The sequence below is a fragment of the Penicillium canariense genome (genome assembly GCF_028826845.1).
Source record: "Penicillium canariense strain IBT 26290 chromosome Unknown utg000003l_segment0_segment0, whole genome shotgun sequence".
In the NCBI taxonomy this organism is placed as follows: Eukaryota; Fungi; Ascomycota; class Eurotiomycetes; order Eurotiales; family Aspergillaceae; genus Penicillium; species Penicillium canariense.
In genome coordinates this window covers 1,984,046-2,001,789 of record NW_026622730.1, presented here as the reverse complement: position 1 = coordinate 2,001,789, position 17,744 = coordinate 1,984,046, and the positions used below count along the sequence as shown (strand labels likewise).

General features: G+C 54.1%; 4 protein-coding genes across 4 annotated transcripts; 3 read left to right on the top strand and 1 right to left on the bottom strand.

Annotated features, from left to right (window-relative positions):
- Positions 1–428: 428 nt before the first annotated feature.
- On the top strand, positions 429–2,081 carry N7482_005559 (putative RNA export mediator Gle1; the record flags this gene model as incomplete). The annotated part of the gene is made up of 2 exons (XM_056687684.1): positions 429–1,244; positions 1,404–2,081. The coding sequence occupies 2 exons, from the start codon at positions 429–431 to the stop codon at positions 2,079–2,081; spliced, it is 1,494 nt and encodes a 497-aa protein (XP_056543239.1).
- Positions 2,082–4,506: 2,425 nt separating this feature from the next.
- Positions 4,507–5,638, top strand: bgt1 (1,3-beta-glucanosyltransferase Bgt1; the record flags this gene model as incomplete). Its single annotated transcript, XM_056687683.1, has 3 exons — positions 4,507–4,766; positions 4,853–5,316; positions 5,403–5,638. The coding sequence occupies 3 exons, from the start codon at positions 4,507–4,509 to the stop codon at positions 5,636–5,638; spliced, it is 960 nt and encodes a 319-aa protein (XP_056543238.1).
- Positions 5,639–6,311: 673 nt separating this feature from the next.
- Positions 6,312–13,977, top strand: N7482_005557 (putative myosin class II heavy chain (MHC); the record flags this gene model as incomplete). The annotated part of the gene is made up of 3 exons (XM_056687682.1): positions 6,312–6,453; positions 7,377–8,344; positions 8,407–13,977. 3 exons carry the CDS (start codon positions 6,312–6,314, stop codon positions 13,975–13,977), a joined length of 6,681 nt encoding a protein of 2,226 aa, XP_056543237.1.
- A 1,304-nt stretch (positions 13,978–15,281) lies between these two features.
- On the bottom strand, positions 15,282–17,517 carry N7482_005556 (uncharacterized protein; the record flags this gene model as incomplete). The annotated part of the gene is made up of 9 exons (XM_056687681.1): positions 15,282–15,513; positions 15,582–15,834; positions 15,896–16,032; positions 16,088–16,356; positions 16,424–16,610; positions 16,682–16,757; positions 16,814–16,909; positions 16,972–17,211; positions 17,268–17,517. The coding sequence occupies 9 exons, from the start codon at positions 17,515–17,517 to the stop codon at positions 15,282–15,284; spliced, it is 1,740 nt and encodes a 579-aa protein (XP_056543236.1).
- Between the last annotated feature and the right edge of the window lie 227 nt (positions 17,518–17,744).

Below are 17,744 nucleotides of genomic sequence, written 5' to 3'. Positions count from 1 at the left end.
CTTTGGCCTAGTGATACTATTTCCTTCTCACTCGTTACTTGCTGAGTTAGTTCACACATCTCCTCTGCGATTGATTGATCGCCATTGGGCCGAGTTGGCGGTGTCGAGCTGAGAGCCTGCCTGACTGCGACGCGATCGACGGTGGTCTTTGACTTGAGAGGCTCTCTTCATCCCGGCGCCGAGACAGCATTTTCCGTCTACCTCTATACCTTCCGCTGGACCATGCCTTTTCTGAATGTCACATTGTCTGTCCGTGGTTAGGGACTAGTCCTCTCTCGCGGCTTCAGCATCTCATTAGATGCTTCTTTGTGCGTTCCAACCACCTTTGACCTCCACATCTTTCTAGTCTGCTTCCGCCTTTAAGACTCGACGTCACATCGCTTTCATCCATCCTCCACACCCTATTCCCGTTTCTCCAATACTTTGCAATGGCCAGAGGGAGAGTATACGTTCCTTCCTTGGACAGCCCGTCCAAGCAGCTCATTCACGACCTGGCACGCGATCTGGAGAATGTGAAGCTCTTCAACGCAGAGCTGAAGAAAGTCCATGCATATGAGCGCAAGGCATTCTATGACAATCTTGATCGGATCGACCGAGAGCGCGAAGCCCTTCACACAGCTGCCCTCGACGAAGCAGCAGCCTTCCATGACCGAGTGCGCGAGGAGGCCGAGGCTACGCTGAGAGAACACAATCGTGCCGAAGAGGAGGAACGTGCTCGGAAAGAGGAGGCAACTCGCAAGGAAAGAGAGCGCATTGAGCGTGAGAAGCGTGAGCGAGCAGAGAAACTCCGACGTGAGCAAGAAGAAGCTGCCCGCATCGAGGCCGAGCGCGAGGCTGAGCGCAAGGCTAAGGAGGAGGCTGCAAAGAAGGCCGCAGAAGAAGCCGAGCAGGCACGAAAGGCTGCCCAGGAAGAGAGAGAACGCCAGGAGCGCCAAGAGCGTGAACGGGTGGAGGCAGCTCAACGCAAAAAAGAAGAGGATGCCAGAAAGGCTCAGCAGGCGGCTGAGCAAAAAGCGCAAACTCAGCAACAGCAGAAGATCGGCGCTGGCAGTCTTTCGCCGGAGGAAGTGCGCATTCATGATCGTTATGTCGAGCTTCATAAGACTCTCAAGCAGATGCGAGAGTGGCTGCGCGGCGTTGGTAAGGACAACCCGCCTGTCAAGCAAGCAATGGGTGACATGCGCCGCTCCATCAAAAAGTGTGTTGGTCAGCTACGAGATGGCAAGGGCGTCAACAAGGCTCAGGTATGTATATTTCTGTCTCATCTCGGCTGTGACGGTCCTCTCGGTGCTAACTTCACATTGCACATCTCAGACCCAACAAATCAGACTAGAGCTTGAGAAAGCCTCCAAGTTACCAGAACCCTCTACAGATATTCGTCAATTCATTGCCTTCCCCCACAGGAGATATCCCAGGAAGAACACAAAGTGCCGGCCATGTTAATCTACGGTCTCAACATCTTCTCCAAGGCTTTGATCTCGGCCCTGATCACCGAAGCATCCATCAACCCAGCCCACGCCGAGCCGATCGGCATTGTTGCCGCCCAAATATTCTCTATGGAAGCATTCATGTTCAAGGGCATTCCTATGGGCGACATCCTCTTGGCAAAGTATCATGTGATATGCCCCGCGCTCTGGGGGTTCACAGGCAACGATAAGACGGAATCCGGCCGCCGCGCACTTGGATGGTGGCGCGAGGATGCCGGTGGCCCATTCGTGAGCGAACAGGCACACATGGATCGAATGACGGCCCTGGGCGCCGGCTTTTCGGCCCTCACGCTGCGCAATTTCGGCAAGACGCAACGTCGCAATCCGTTCCCCAACACCATGTTTTGGACATCTTTACAAAGGATTCTTTCTATTCCCCCTGCGGAAATGCAGGACACTCAGATCTCGCTTCTCCACGCCATGCTTCGTGGGTCAAGTGAGCGAATCTTGGATTTCTTTGGTCACATTGGGCTGGCCCTCATGCGCATGGCTATTATTGACTTGCCTGCGGCTTTGCCGCGGCAGACGATGACTGTGAATCAGTTGAAGCTTCTCAAGGAGACGTACGCCCGAGACAGAAATGTTCTTCTGTGATGGGGGCGCGCCTTTCAGAGGACAGGACGAGGAGTAAGACACGCTTATGTCGACAGACATTGTTTACCTTGTGTTCTTTTCAAGCCGGGCGTGTCATTCCGCATTTAATTTAGATTGCTTTGGTTATGTTACAACAGAAATATGGGGAATATGCTAGCGGCGATGCGCACATGTGTCAGGGCAAGGTGACCCAGTCATCGGAGCCGTGGAATCATTTTACTTATGAGCGTCGATCGTGCGACTGATCGGCCCGAATTACCTATTCAACAGTTGGATCATGAAAGCGATTGCAATCTTTCCCCATATGTGATACGAGCCTCAACGGTCGCTGTACACCCTTTGAGACTAGCAGATCGAGTCAGCCTTGCAGGCCCCGCATCAGGGCCACATGCCAATGCAGCAATAGGAATACAAACTTAAGGAAGGTACCTTTATAACTTTCTATCTATAACCCGATACTTAACACCTGCCCCTGATGAATCCCACCATGAACGGCCTCTGTCTGCCACCGAGGGGCATCCCAAGTACCCTACACAAGCCCGCCTGGCACCCCGATCTCCACTCCCCCAAACCATGGTCCTTCTCCGCAGGCCAGTCAGACGATCCAGACTCCCATCGACCTCCTCGCTTGCCTTCTCAACACGGCCACCGCTTTCCAACAAACCCCCGCGCCGGCCCCAGTCCACTCCGGAAAAGCCCGGATCGGCAAAGACCCACGAAGATGATCATCCTGCCGCCAATGCGCCGTCGGTGAGCTTGGAGGGCCTGGCCATGAGTCGGAATATGAAGCTATTTATTCTGCATTTTGGTGTTATTGAGATGTCTTGCTAAGGGCTTATGTAGGAAGGAATAGGAAGGGGATGCTGGATGGACGAAGATGAGGGTTCTTTTGCATTCTTTGCCGAATACGGCGTTGGTGGTTTGCTTACGGAGAACTCCATTCTCGGCATCTGTGCAATAGCAGTTTCAATCTCCACTATGATTCTATGACGTGAAAGGGGTGGAAGGTCTCGATTACTCTTGCACCATTCGCCTTCCCATTTCGACCAAGATGGCATAGCCACCTTATGTCTTTGGTCTTTAGGAACAATCCATGCAAAACACTGCTACCAATATTGGATTCCCTACGCTATGACTTTGTAAAGGAGTGGAAGACGTATCCCACATCCGCCAGATGAACCATCCGGATTTTGTCAGGCGTAGATACTTCCATAAGCATCTACGGTGCCGATTGAGCCATTAGTTCTGGAATGCCCAAACGAAGCAGGCTCTGCCGGTGGCAATGATGAGCTAATCGTCATCTCTCTACACTCGGCAAAGAAGCCGAGCGAGGACCATTCGGAGACCTAGACCTCGGGCCGTAGTACGAGCCGGGCTCGCCGCAGGACTCTGAGGGGATGACTGTCTTGGTTACGACAGAGAGATCCCAACCGCACTCAGCCGCTTGGGTCCGATTGAACCAGGAAACTGACATGTGAGGAACTGGCGCCTGGGCGGAGGCGAAGGGAAGTATCGGGTCGGAGGAGCCGTGGGCAGGCCGCAGGAGACAAGGACGACAATGACCTTCCCTCGGGGGTAGGTTATTGCGACTCGGCCGGTTATACTCCACTTGTTTCTCTCATTCTCGTAGCTTTCCCAGGGTTCGTGAGTATCGGACAAATCAGCCATGAGGGCGGACTGACATCATGACTCTCCGGAGAAGGCGGCACGAGGATTTGCGCTGGGCTAACTGGGGATTCTGGATTTTGACAGGGACGTCGGGATTATGGCAGTCAGAAGAATAAGAAGGGAAGACAGAGAACCGGATTAATCATTACGGGTAAGGATACATCAACGGCGTGAGGGCTTTCGGTAGTGTTCTGGAAGATGCGCCACATGTGGAGTCCAGACCCTGAGAGGAATGTTTCATCCACGGGTCCCGAAAGAGTAAGGCTGGACCGCTGGGGGGATCCTGCATGGGCCCAGCTGGGGCCAGCTGGCCCTCGTTCGGCCCTCATTGGCTCTCCGGTGGCCCCCAGTGGCGGCCATTGGCTTCCCCCTTGACTCCACGCCTATCGGACCCTGCACAGTCCCTGTGAGGCCCTGTCAGGGCCCAAACCCTCTTGACCTTTGGGGGCTCACCTCCCACAGCACCACTGAGCCACCCGCCCAATCTTTCTCCCCCCGTTTGGCAGCCTCTTTCGGAATAGTCCAGGAGGCGACCCGCCTATCCAACCTTTGGACCGTTCACTTCGTTCTCTCTACCACTGTCCACAGCGTCCACCTCTGACGTCCTTCCCTTCTGTTTCTTTATAAACTGCCATTCCTTTCCCAGTCACTCTCTTGGATTCTCACCTTTCATTCTCATTCGCTTCTGCTTGGACTTTTCTCCAGCTTTTCTTTCTCCGACCCTCCTTTCTCGGCCATCGCGTCTCGCCCCATCAACATGCGTGTTTCTGGCCTCCTCCCTCTCGTCCTGGCCGCGGCTCCGGCCATGGTTTCGGCCCGTGGTACTCTGGGCTTCTCGCTCGGTGACAAGAATGCCGACGGCACCTGCAAGTCCACCAGCGACTATGAGTCCGACTTCGACAGCTTGAAGAACCTGGCCACCCTGGTCCGCACCTACTCCGGCACGGAGTGCGACACCCCGCAGAACATCATCCCGGCCGCCAAGAACAAGGGCTTCAAGGTCGTCCTGGGTATCTGGTAAGAAGGCTGCTCCCCTCCCGCGCATGCCTATCATGTTGGGCGGTTTGTGTGTCCCCAGTCTAACCGCATTTTGTTCCTTTCAGGGTTGGCGCTCAGGACAAGAGCGACATGAGCACCAACGATCCCTCCTTCCAGAAGGACTTCGCTGCCCTCAAAAAAACCGTTCCCGGCAACGAGGACGTGGTCGAGGCCATCACCGTTGGATCCGAGACCCTTTACCGTGGCGACTTGACCGGTCCCCAGCTCCACAACTACATCTCCGCTGTGCAGAACCAGTTCCCCACCGTCACCGTCGGTACCGCCGACAGCTGGAACAAGTTCGCCGACGGCACTGCCGATGACCTGTTTACCACCAACACCGAAGCCAACCCCATGGTGACCTACGTTCTGGCCAACGCCTTCGCCTACTGGCAGGGTACCGTCGCCGACAAGGCCTACCAGACCTACTTCGATGACATGTCCGGTGCCATGTCGCACATCCAGGAGGTTGCTGGTGCCAACGCCGATAAGATCCGCGTGATCAACGGCGAGACTGGCTGGCCCACCGGTACGTCTGAACGAACCCCTCTGCCTGGCTTTTATTACCCCAAGATTCCCACCTAGTGCTGACCGTGTTTCATTTTTTCTCTCTAGATGGTGGTTCTGACTACGAGGCTGCCAAGGCTGGCACCGCCAACGCCGAGACATTCTGGAAGACTGGTGTCTGCGGCATGCTCGCCTGGGGCGTCGACCTGTTCTACTTCGAGGCCTTTGATGAGTCGTGGAAGCCCAACAGCGTCGGCGACAACGGCCAGGCCATGGACGAGAAGCACTGGGGTCTGTTCACTGCTGACCGCAAGGTCAAGTTCGACACCAGCTGCCCCAACTAAGCACGGTGGCCCGATGCGCGGTTGACCGGGGTTTTTCCTTTTTCTGTGGGGGAAAACTCGTAGATACTGTTCCTTTCAGATTGTATCTTGTTTCATTTGACCGCTCTTTTTGCTTATTATGATTATTATTATTATTATCATCATCTCTACTATCTTTGGATTTCGGGAATCGCGCATAGACGATCTGTGGTTCTTGAGGGAACTGAAATGAACAGAAATACGGACGTGACGGTGTTTGTCTTTCGTGGAGATCTTCGCTCCTCTGTGCGAGGGCGTGTAGTTATGTACTACGGGCACGCCCTGCAGCTCGGGGGTGGCCGGACAGAAGGTGACTGGCCCGCGGAAACAACACCAGCTATATCATGTGGAGGGCCATTGCAACCCCATGGTCCCCGTATGTACGGCCTCGGTACAGTGGTGGATCACACTGCCCAACACCGCCTTGAGGACGACCTGGGCGCGGGATTATGTCATCCGAGCGCGTCCCGGTAACGTTAATACCAGCGAAGAACCACGGTTCGCTCTACCCCTGAATCCATCCACCCTTCTTCTCCGCGAACCGCGGGGCTTTGTTTATTTTGTAGTTCGGGGACGCGGTCCATATGCTCATCTGAGACGGCGGCAAGGGGACGTGTCTCACACTGTAGGCTTGAGCTGAGTCGACACGGTCACAATGGAGACAGTATGGAGTACTCCATACGGCGTACTCAACGAAGTCCGTTGGTGGCGGTCAAGCCCCTGGCTCCCGTTGGGGCTCTCCGGGGTACCTGCGCAGGCAAGGGTTGGGATCCCATCGGGCCCGTCCAGCGCCTACCGTTAGCTACATGTGCTCTGCAGTTCCAGGAGGACGGAATCGCTGGGAAGTACCCTACGTGATGAAGGACTCGGTTTGTCGCAAAGCATGGTGCGTGCCGTTACGGCCTCAAGATGGATTCATTGGTTAGTCCCCTTTCGGAGAGGTAATGACCCTGTAAGTTAGCGACGCCGAATGGCAGCCTCGAAAATAAGTCTGGCATACTGTAACGTGGAGTTAGTATGACCTCGCCCATTAGCCCGTTAGCCCGTTTAACTAGTGCTGGGTACAGGCCGGGTACACCGCGTTTGCCCCTGAAGCCCAGCGGCGGCCGAGTACCGAGTACTTCCACTTCCATCTGGGCCTGTCACGTCACAGGCCCTTTTTTTCCCTCCCCTTTCCCCTGTCCTTGCGTGTTCGGGATGCTTCAGACTTTCGCGTTGTGATCTCTCTTTCTCTCCACCTCCCTTCCCCGCCCCCCTCGCCCAGTCTCGTCCCCGCGGAGGACAAGTGAGCGCGTCAAACGGTCAACAATCAACATCCTCTAAGGGCCCGGCCTGTTCTGCCCTCCTTCCTGCGATCGCCAAGCACAGGTCCGTCTGCTAAGTAATCTACTCTTCCCGTTGGATTTCCATGCGTCAACATTCTGGACGATAAGCGGAGCGGCAAGCAAGTGCTTGCTGCAGGAGTCGACACGGAAGGTGGGTGCTTGATTCACTTGGGCTTCGCCCTCGTTTTCTTTGTTGTCCATTCTCTTTCTGCATGTCCTATTCCTCGAGGTCGTGAGGAATTGGATTGTCGGCCCTACTCCGCATCGCCACGCGATTTTCTGCCTCCCCCTTCAATCGGATCTTTTCGAAGCACCCCCCCCCCCCACCCCCTTTTCCATTTCAGAGCAATCGGAGGAACTTTACGGCTAACCTCCCCGATCGCATGGATGCTTAGATCTAGATCACGCCGTCTCTTCCGCCAGTTCGGCGTCTTCTCCGCCGTTCCATCTCAAAGACGCGCGCATTCTACGTGACGAATCGCGTCTGGGCCCGTCCCTGCTTCTGTCCTCTCCTTCATCAGGAGACTCAAGCCCCTCCGCCGCCGGCTCGCCTTTCCACCGACCTTCCCCGCGGAGCATCACCCTCGAGCCTCCGCCGCTGCCATTCCTCTCGGCCCACCACCAGTCCCGCCGGCCCCAGGAGTCCCTTCTCTCGTCCCCGGAGACTCGACGGGCGGGTAGCAGTGTCTATTATACCACGGCCTGGGGGTCCCCGTATGCAGCGCCCAGTACTCGGCGATTGTCATTAACTCTCAGCCAATACGCCGGTCTCGATCATCACGGATCGTGCGAGAGTTCACCTGCCGCGTCCGTTGCCGCCAATCGCCCCGAGCTCCGACGAGCGAGTGTCGCCGAAGGTCTTGCTGGTCACCAGCAGGGAGAAAAGACCATTCGAGACTTTACCCAGGATTGGATCAATCAATATCTGTCTGGCCAACCGAGGACAGAGCGAAGTAACTGGTTGAGCGACGATTCCGGAAGCGAAGCGCCGTCGTTTTTTACTGCGAAGAATCACCTCGCGGACGACCTTTCCGACGATTGGCTTGGTCTGGAGGACGACGTCCGCGATAACGAGCTTCTCAAGACACCGACCCTTTCGGACTTTGTTGGTCGAAGGGCCTCTGCTCGCGCGAAAGAAAAGAAGAACCAGCACAAGCGCGCAGATACTCTGCGTCAGCAGGACTTTTGGGGATTCGCGTACGATAAAGAATCGCCAAAGAACATCATGTCTGACACGAAGGAGTCGCAGCCTCCTGCCGAGGCGGCGTCCCCAGTGGAAAAACCGCTGCCGCCCCCACCCGCAAATACAGCAGACGAGATGACAAATACAGGGAATACACAGGAATCATCCCATCCGGATGCTGTTCAGAGGCAGGCCTCTGATATCACTACATCGTCTAACCCGGTTGCGCGGCGGCGAAAAAGTTGGCTTGGCGTGGGAAGGCGTGTGTCGTTGATCTGCCCAACGATGACCAGCGTGGTACAGAACAATCTGGATATCGACTCTTGTCGCGCACAGATGTGGATGACCGGTTGAAAAAATGGGAGCAGGAAGGATATGATGTGCGCGGATTCTCCATCGGCGACGAAGTTGATCCGTCTGGAACAACCGAGCTTGGAGGGTTGAGCCGCCCCTTGTATCCTGATCCGTACGAGGTTTATGAAGAGACAAAGGGCCAACGGCCGTACATTCAATTCCCGGACAAGGCTGTGTGGGATTCCTATGTTGCCGAATTGCAGGAGGAGAAATTGCGGGCTCTGGGTGTCTCCTTTGGTGACCCCGAGCCCCAATCGTCCATTTCCCCAGCATCCGCAGCCCAAACACCCTTCCCTGGCCTCGTGGCATCGCCGCCAATTCCCACCACCTCAGCCGGAAGTAACGCTCTTGGCCAAGTGCATCCTTTCTCGCCACACTTCGGCCAGTCGGCAGGTGCCACGAGCGGTGGCATGGGGTCTCTGGCGTCCCCTGCTTCGCAGTTCAGCGTGCAGACGCCGTTTATGGGTATTGAACAAAACTTGATGCCCGGATACCCATTCCATTTCCCACCTGGGACTCCTGCACAGGCCTCTATGACCCCTCAGAGCCTGATCAATCTTCGTCAAGCCAGTGGATCGGGTGGGCCCGGCACGCTTCCCAACTTCAACTCGATGCTCTCGCCTGTCTCCCCGCTGCATGACCCAGCTGCCTTCCATGCTGGATTTAACGACAAGGAAGTGTGGGATAACCGGTTTGGTCACGATGGTCATCACGAGGAGGGCTTGTCCTACCCTACTCCTCAGACACCCGACAATGCTCCGGATCACTTCCATGCATCGAATGTCGAGATTGCTCACCCAACACCTCGCGGCCATGGTCACAACTTGAGCGAAACTCTTCAGCGGGGATTGGACCAGATGAATCACTCCGAATACCGCATGGATGACCATATCGAACACCATATAATTGAGGATCACGACAACCACCACGGTTTCAATGCCAATATCCTCAAGTCCCACTGGGCTATGCATGATCAAGACCAACACCACCAGCTCCCGAACGTCTCTCGTCAGCCTTCCCACTCCTTCTCTCAGCAACCGCACGAGTTTTACAATGCGCACCTTGGCCAACAAAATGCTCATGAAAGCTCTGATCTCGACACGAACCCTAGCCTCGCTGGAACTCCTCATGCTCGCGGTGTTCTACCAGATCAGTCTTCCTGGCATGAAACTAAGGCCAGCCACCAGTCCAAGCTTTCAATCTCGTCCCTCAATGTGGAAGCCAAGGAATTTGACCCGACTGCTTCATTTGCCTCTCAGTCTGCCGCATTTGGTAACAGTGCGTTCCAGTTTGGTGGTATGAATAGCATGAACCAGTCTGGATTTGGATTTGTCCCTGCACCACCATCATTTGCTCCAGCTGGCATGATGAACGGCCCTGTCGAGCATACCCCCGAGCTCGAGCCCCAGCCGAAGCCCAGCTCATTCAAGTTCTCTGCTGCCTCTTTCAACGTAGATGCACCCGTGTTCAACCCGTCCGCGAGCCTCAACTCGAACGTCAGTGCAGAGCAGCCCACGGCTAGCCGGGCGAAGATTTTCGGTGATATTGATCTCTCCGAAATCTCCAAGCCACCGAAGCAATCGAAGGCCATTCCCATCGTCCGTCCAGACGAGGTCGAGCCTGCCCAAGAGGATGAGCAGGAGGACGTGGATGATGCAGACGGCCGCCCTGTCCCTACTGATCGCCACAAGCGAGCTCGTCGTGGCATCGGCCACGCCGAGGGCGAGGCTCGATATAGCATTTCTAGCCAACCCTTGGGTGAGGCCGGCAACGCCCAAGCATCAAATACGCTCCACGCCCTCGCCGAGGGCAAAGAAAACGCTGGCCCTGAGGACGACAAACACGTGGAGCGGAAGGGTACTCCGATGAGTGAGGCTACTACCTGGACCATATTCGACGCGAAGGCTGAAGGTGAAGCTGCTCGATCCCGTGCTGGGTCGATGGCCCATGGTGAACAAACTGAAGACGTCAACGAAGATCCTAATGCAGAGGCTGAAGCGGAACAGCCCGCTCGGGATTTCGTTCCTGTCAACGAGAAGAAGCGCTCCCAACATGCCTCCCAGGATTCTAAGAGCTCCGTGAAGAGTACCATGTTGTCGCCCACGGCCCAGCCTTTCGAGTTCAAAGCTGCTACTTCTCCTTTCGTCTCGACAAGTGTACCTTCATCGCGCTTTGCTGAGCAGAAGCCTGTTACGTCAGAGTCTGTTGAGAAGAAGCCTGCTCAGGGTGGCCTTATGGCTTCTCGCTTCGCTACTGCCAGTCCACCCAAGCCTGCGGCAGCACCAGTGGACAGAAGTTTGCCCGAGCAAACGCCACAGCCTAGGCCAGACCTGTCCCGTTGGCAGGAATCTGCCGAGGAGTCACCGGATGACGAGGAGCTCAACGCCATCATGGAGCAGCTCAATGACGACTCGGACGTCGGCATCGAGAGACAACACACTCCCCTTCCGCCCCACTTTGTCGCCGAGTCCGCTCCCACCAAGGAGCGCCGCTTTGGCTCCGCCGAAGGCAGAAGCGAGGCGCCCAGCCCCAGCCCCGGCGGCGGCCAAAGGACATACAAGCTCAACATCCCAAAGCTTGGCTCCGACATTGACGCCAACAGCAACGCTACCTTCTCGCCCCAGAAGAGCCTCATCTCACGTATCCAGTCGCCTGTTCGCCAGCTTGTCACTGAGAATGACCATGTCAGTGACTGGGATGACATGATCTCTTCAGGCGAAGATGAGAAGTTCTTCAACCGCAACCGCTTCTTCGACCGCCGTATCAATGACATCGTGGGTTCTGCCATCGATGACCGGTTAACTCCCATGGAGCGTGCGTTGGCTGTTATTCAGCAGTCTGTGGCTACAATTGCTTCCGGGACTGCTAGTAGAAGGGTTTTCCGCAGCGCCTCTGATGAGATGGAGGACAGTGATGCCGATGATGAAGATGATGGCGAGGAGCATGAGAGTTCCGTCCGCGACCGCTCGCCGCACCATATGCGGGACCGGAAGCTGGAGATGTTGAAGAGCGTTGTCATGGAGGCTTTGGTCACGCACGATATCCCGAGCCGTACAATACAGCACTCTAGCCACAGCGAGATGGCACAGCTCAAGGAGAGCATAGCTGAGCTCCAAGCCCTGACCATCAAGAAGCTTGCCCAGGACCCAGTTGGGGATATGCGTGAGATTCTTGAGGAGTCTTTCGCCCGCCAGCGAGCACAGCAGACCCCGCGGCTGTCCGAGGCCGACGAAATCGGTGCGGATAGCCTTATGCTTCAGATCGATGGTCTAAAAAGCATGCTGCGTCTGGCGGACGAGCGTGCTGAGGCTGAGTATAAACTGCGTCGGGATGCTACGGACTCGGTGGGCGAGCTCCAGCAACTGCTGAAGGTTGCCGAAGAAGATGCTGCCCGTCACAGTGCGGCTGCTGAGGCCGCCGAGGCCCGTCTTCTCCAGTTCAAGGAGGAGAAAATCCCCCATCTGGAGAAGATGCAGTTCCGCTCTGAGTCTCTGGCTGAAGAGAGTGAGACTCTCAAGGTCACCATTGCCGAGTTGTCCACAAAGAATATCACGCTTGAGGGCACTCTGGATGAGTATCGTCTTTCCTCTGATACCTTCCGCCGTCAACTGGAGACTGTTAGGGGCGAGAACTCGTCCCTACATGAGACTGTTGACGCCCTGCGCACTCGCATTGAGGACAGCATGATTGCCCGTCAGAATCTAACCGAGAAGTTTGACCGACTGCAATCAGACATGGTCAATGTCACTGCCGATGTCGTCCGCGAGCAGGCGTTGTGGCGCAGGAAGGACGAGGAGCAGGCTGCCAAGTACAACGAGCTGCTCGCCTCGTACAATCGTGAGGTGAAGCTGCGTGAGAAGCTTGAGGCGGAAGTGTCCGAGCTTGAGAAGCAGGAGAAGGAGGCCGTCAAGATAAAGTTCCTCCATGAGCAATCCCAAGAAGAAAACGCCAAGATGAAGGAGACCATTGCCAATCTGCGTACTGAGAACCGCGACTTGCAGCTCACTGCGGCTCGCTTCGAGCGCGAGTTCAACGACGCTCGTGAGAGCAGCCGCATGGAGATCCAGCGCACTCGCTCTTCAATGGAGGCTGACCTTGAGGCTTCCAACAGCCAGGTCAACATTGTCCGGGCCGAGCTTGAAGCCCAAATCCTCCGTCTCGAAAGCCAGCTGGACAATGTTCGTCTGGACGCCGATACCTCTCGCGAGCGTTACGAGATGCTGCTGGAGGAGGCCAAAGAGTCCAATATGACTTCTCTTGCCACCGCGAAGGAATCCCGTGAGATAGCTCTCGAGGAGCAGCGCAGGACTCACGAGCGGGTGCTAAATGACCTTCGCGAGCGTCACGCTCGTGCACTGCACAATTCCTCTGAAGACCGCCAGCGTGGTGAGGCCAATATGATTGATCGCCTGGCTCTGTCGGATGACAGGGCCAAGCACCTGCAGGAGCGTGTCGAACACCTCGAGGAAAAGCTCGAGATTGCCCAGTCCGCTGCCCGTGCTGCTGCTGAGGCAGCCCAGACTGCCAAGGCAGGCCCGAGCTCATTGCCGGCTCCGACCCCAACACCCTCGCACTCGACTTCTCCTTCCATGTCTTTCAGCAAGGGATCCCATGAACCCGAGAAGATCTCCCCGCAGGCCCTCCGCGAGTCGATCTTCGTTTTGCAGGATCAGCTTCAGCAGCGCGAGACCCGCATTGAGGAGCTCGAGCAGGAGGTTGCCTCTGTCGATAAGGATGCCCCTACCAAGATGAAGGATAAGGACAGCGAGATCACTTGGCTCCGTGAGCTGCTCGGCGTTCGTATCGACGATCTGCAGGATATCATCAAGACTCTCTCGCAGCCTTCCTTCAACCAGCACGCCGTCCGCGACGCTGCGATTCGCCTCAAGGCCAACCTGCAAATGCAGCAGCAGGAGCGGGACCGTGCTCTGACCGGTTCTGGTCTGCCATCGCTCCAATCCCTCTCTGAACTCGCTGCCTCGCCGCGGTCCCTTCCTCTCGCTGCGGCTGCCGCCTGGGGTAACTGGCGTAAGGCCCGTGAGGGAGCCAATGGAGGTGCAACTCCCTCCGAGCAGACCCCGTCCAAGTCCAGCAACGCCGGTACCTTCCTGTCAGGCCTCCTGACGCCTCCGAGCTCGCATGTCCGCCAGAACGCCCCGCAAACCAGCGCTCCGGATCGTTCCTACACCGGGAGCCGGCCGCTGAGAAGCTTCAACTCTGCCCCACGCCGTGGATCAGCCCACCGAGAGGTCCCCATCGCTGAGCCACCCAGGACCCCTCCTCTTCTCCACCGCTCGAGCTACGATCGCGACGCCGAGCCGGCAAACTACGAGGAAGGTAACTTCGCCTCGGACGATATCGAATCCACCGTCGACGGCATGGTCTCGGCGTCGCCCAAGGACGCTGACGAAGGTCCCTTCGGCCCCTCAATTTCAGCCGAAGCCATTGCCGAAGAGTGATCAATCCCTTGCTGCTCACACCATTTCCTTTTTCTTGGATTTTCATTAGACTGTCTGAAAACTTATGCCCCCGCTTCCGCGATGCGCCTTTTCTCGGAAACAAAATTTCATTCGAGAATATCTGGGGAAATACTTCCCACCTACTCTTGATTTTGATGCCTTTTGCTTTTTTCGTCCCTTTGCTTTTACCCGCGTCGCGTGTCTCATGCTATGTTTACAGCGCTACTTCCCCAACCAGAATCTCATCTACCTAGCCTATAGCCCTACATGTATACTTCGCCCCTCTCCCTTCACTGGATCTCTCCTCCAACCCACGCAGCCACTCTTTCCAAGCCAAGCTCTCATACATATTTCCTTCATTTCAGGACGGGATCTGTGAATTGTGACGTCCTTTCGGATTTGATACCACCCTGTTTTCTATTAGTTGCCTTCGTTTTATGGCAATCCTTTTTCTCCCCTCTCTTACAAAGAACCCTGTACATTTGACTACACCTTATCTACTCTTCATGTCCCATCGTTTCGATCTATATATTAATTGTGAACCTGCCACTCGCTTTTTATTAAAGTGTTCTATATTATGCATGTATACCAGATAATGTCTGGCAACTTTTGGCAGTTCCCTTCCGTTCTCGTGCTCAGCCTCTGAGTAGAAATGAATACAAAAATACCATGCAACCGCAATACCAGCGGGCTTTGATCGATCTTTGAAATTTCAGCTGGATTCCATTGGTATTCACAGGGTCCTCCAATTGCCCGTCTACAGCGCAAAATGCTTCTTGATTCATGGTGTTTTTTTCCTCATCTAAATTCGATTTAACCTTGGCAGATTATCCGGAGGAATACCTTCACTGCCAAGCTCTGTCACATTATGCTTCGAAGGGTAAATGCTGAAGCTGCTGCTGAACTCGGGCAACGGGACGAATGAGAATCGTGTCATTAAATGTCTTTGAAGTCGAACCAGTCTTCGTCTTTCTTCGATATTTCCCGTTTGGAATAAGATTTGAGTCTATGGTTTGAATCTCCGGCGTGAGTGAGTCTACCGCAAGTATCACCCTCTTTTTTCACAACAAAGAATTTTACCGCTAGCACAGGCGAGATCCTAAAATATGACCGGATGACATCTTTTGAGAGGCGGCCGCAGAACTATTCGCAGCAATTTGTGTGCATTTGTATCTATGCTATCGTGATGGAATCATGCTGTGATGGTCTGCTCGAACGTCCCTGGCGACGGAAGCGGCACATAAACTGTCAATCAATCATCGATGCTCAGCACCGGTGACATGTCTCCGGTGGATAACTACTATCTATCCCTTGGTAGTCTCACTATCAAGAAAGGTGGTCTCGGGTCTTTGTCGCAAGCGTCCAGCAATGTCGTATTTTAGATCCCAGCTCTCGACTTCTTCGTTAGGAACCTTGACTAGGTTGTGTGCCGTAGTACCATTGTCATCGTGCAAAATCGTCTGCCGAAGCTGATAGTTGCCCCATTTTGGAATAAGCCAAACCCAAACATAATAGTAGACAACACAAGCACCGATACTATGCCCTTGTTAACATACCACACTCATTTAGGAGCACGGAAGGGGAAACGGTCATAGAAAACTTACATGGCGAGGCCTGTGACAATATATGTAGCGTACCAGAATGATACGTTTCCACCATCAGCTCCAGTGGGAGGTGGAACCCACGGCATAATCAGTATGTATAGGCCAGTGAGAACGGAGAATCCCACGGCCACATCCCAGCAGCGGTATTCGGGCCTTCCCAATTTAAGATGTTGACGTCGACGACGAGTTATGATCAACCCAATGGTCAAAATGAAACTGAAAAGATTAGAGGGATAAATACTCAGATCAACGACTGGAAGAGTAGCGTATTAGTCTCAGTGTCTCGGCCATGTGATATTGGGGGAGGTTCATACTAAAGTTGAACGCATCGCCTGCAGGAGGAGCAAGGATCATCACAATTGTCAATACCCATTTCACGGCATATGGCCCAATAGGCGTTCCAAACGGTCGTGTAGAAGTCCAAAAGTTGGTCCATGGAAGAACACCTTGCCTGATCACATCGTTAAATTGATTGAAGAAAAAGGATGGGAGATCACGATCCTCACCTGCCGCATTCTCGCAGCACTCGGGATTGCCCAATGAGCACGGCGATCAGATTGCCAAAAGCACTAAGGCAAATGAGAAGATTCAATGCTTTTGATGCACCTCCCGTTCCAAAAACTTTCTCAAAGAAAAGACCGGCAACGACCTGCTTTGAATTTTTAATCTCTTCTTTTGTGGCACATGTAAAGTAAGCAATATTTGCTAGAATGTAGAGAACAGCTGTAAGAGTTAGGGAGAGAGGAGCGCTCCATCGAAGAGTCTTGATGGGATTCTATTGTTTTTCCAGGGACCGGATTAGTGTGAGTACCAAGAGAGCACGTAAGATTGTCCTGTCTTACTTTGACTTCATTGACCACATTGAATGCATTGGTGTAGCCTTGGTAGGAGAATATGATATCGATCAGTGCATTTGTTGCCCCGTACACCGTCGCGTCTGACGTGCCCGAAAATGCATTCTTGAAGTTTGCTGTGGGGGTTTTGATAGAAGTGTTGCCTCCAAGGACAACAAGCCCGGTGATTCCGATACTATCAGATGTTGAATGTGTTAGTGGTCGTATTGGTGTTTGGAATATCGTTGTTGTTTTGAGGTTACTTACAAGATCAGAGTTATCAGCTTCACGGCTCCGATCGCATTAGAAATGAGAAGCGAGTAACGAGTGTGGAAAATGACAACTAGCAGTCCGTTAGTCTAAGTTTCTGTGTATTGGAGGGATAGGAATGGTACGAACGTAGAACAGCTAACGTGTACGCTGCCACTGCAACACCTTTTTGTTGCCATGCAGTTGGTGTTGTTCCAGCGACATGGAACAGGTATTCGGCGATAACTAGGATGTCAAATTAGTTTTTCCAATTTTGCAAATATTCCTGCTGCTCAAATAAGGCTCACCAATGGCATTGCTACTGCTGAACGAGAAAAGCACTGTCTGAATTGCAAAAACGGTTGGGAAAAGGTATCGAGGACGAGGAAATGACTGTTCCAAGTAAACCACCTCCGAGCCAGAGCGAGATGGAAAATAGGCCGCGAATTCAAGATAGACGGACAGTGTACTGTACGCTAAGAGATAACCGATAAACCAGTAAAACATGCTAAGGCCAATCGACCCTGTCCCAGAGAGAATCGCCGACGCTAAAGAATCATCAGATGGGCACAGAGGATGGGAAAAATTGGCAATGAGAACGCACGAGTTGAGAAGACGCCGGTACCGACCATCATACTGACATTCAGAAAGACGACAGTGACCCAACCGACCGAATATCCCAGAGGGCTATGCTGCTCAACCGGAGCGCCACTAGCCTCTTGGATAGTCAACTTGTTGGAGTTCTCTCCTCCCTCCGCTGTGAAGTGTAAACTTCCATCTTTGATGTCCTCACTCCCTAGGGTGTCGAAGACCACCGTCTCCCCGACTTCCTCATTGGTCTTGAGGAACCCCATATTATTTCCGGGAACGAGATCAGTTTATGTGGAGTAGAAGTCGATATAAAGACCTTCACCAAGTCGATGATTCCAATTCCTTTTTTTCTTTTGCTCGGGCGGCAAGGACAACAATTATAGACAACCAGCGGCACAGTGCGCTAAGCATGCTAATTTCTAGTGTCAATAACGACATCCAGAGATGACGTGCCACGATTTTCGCGCCATCACATACCAATAATCCCCAC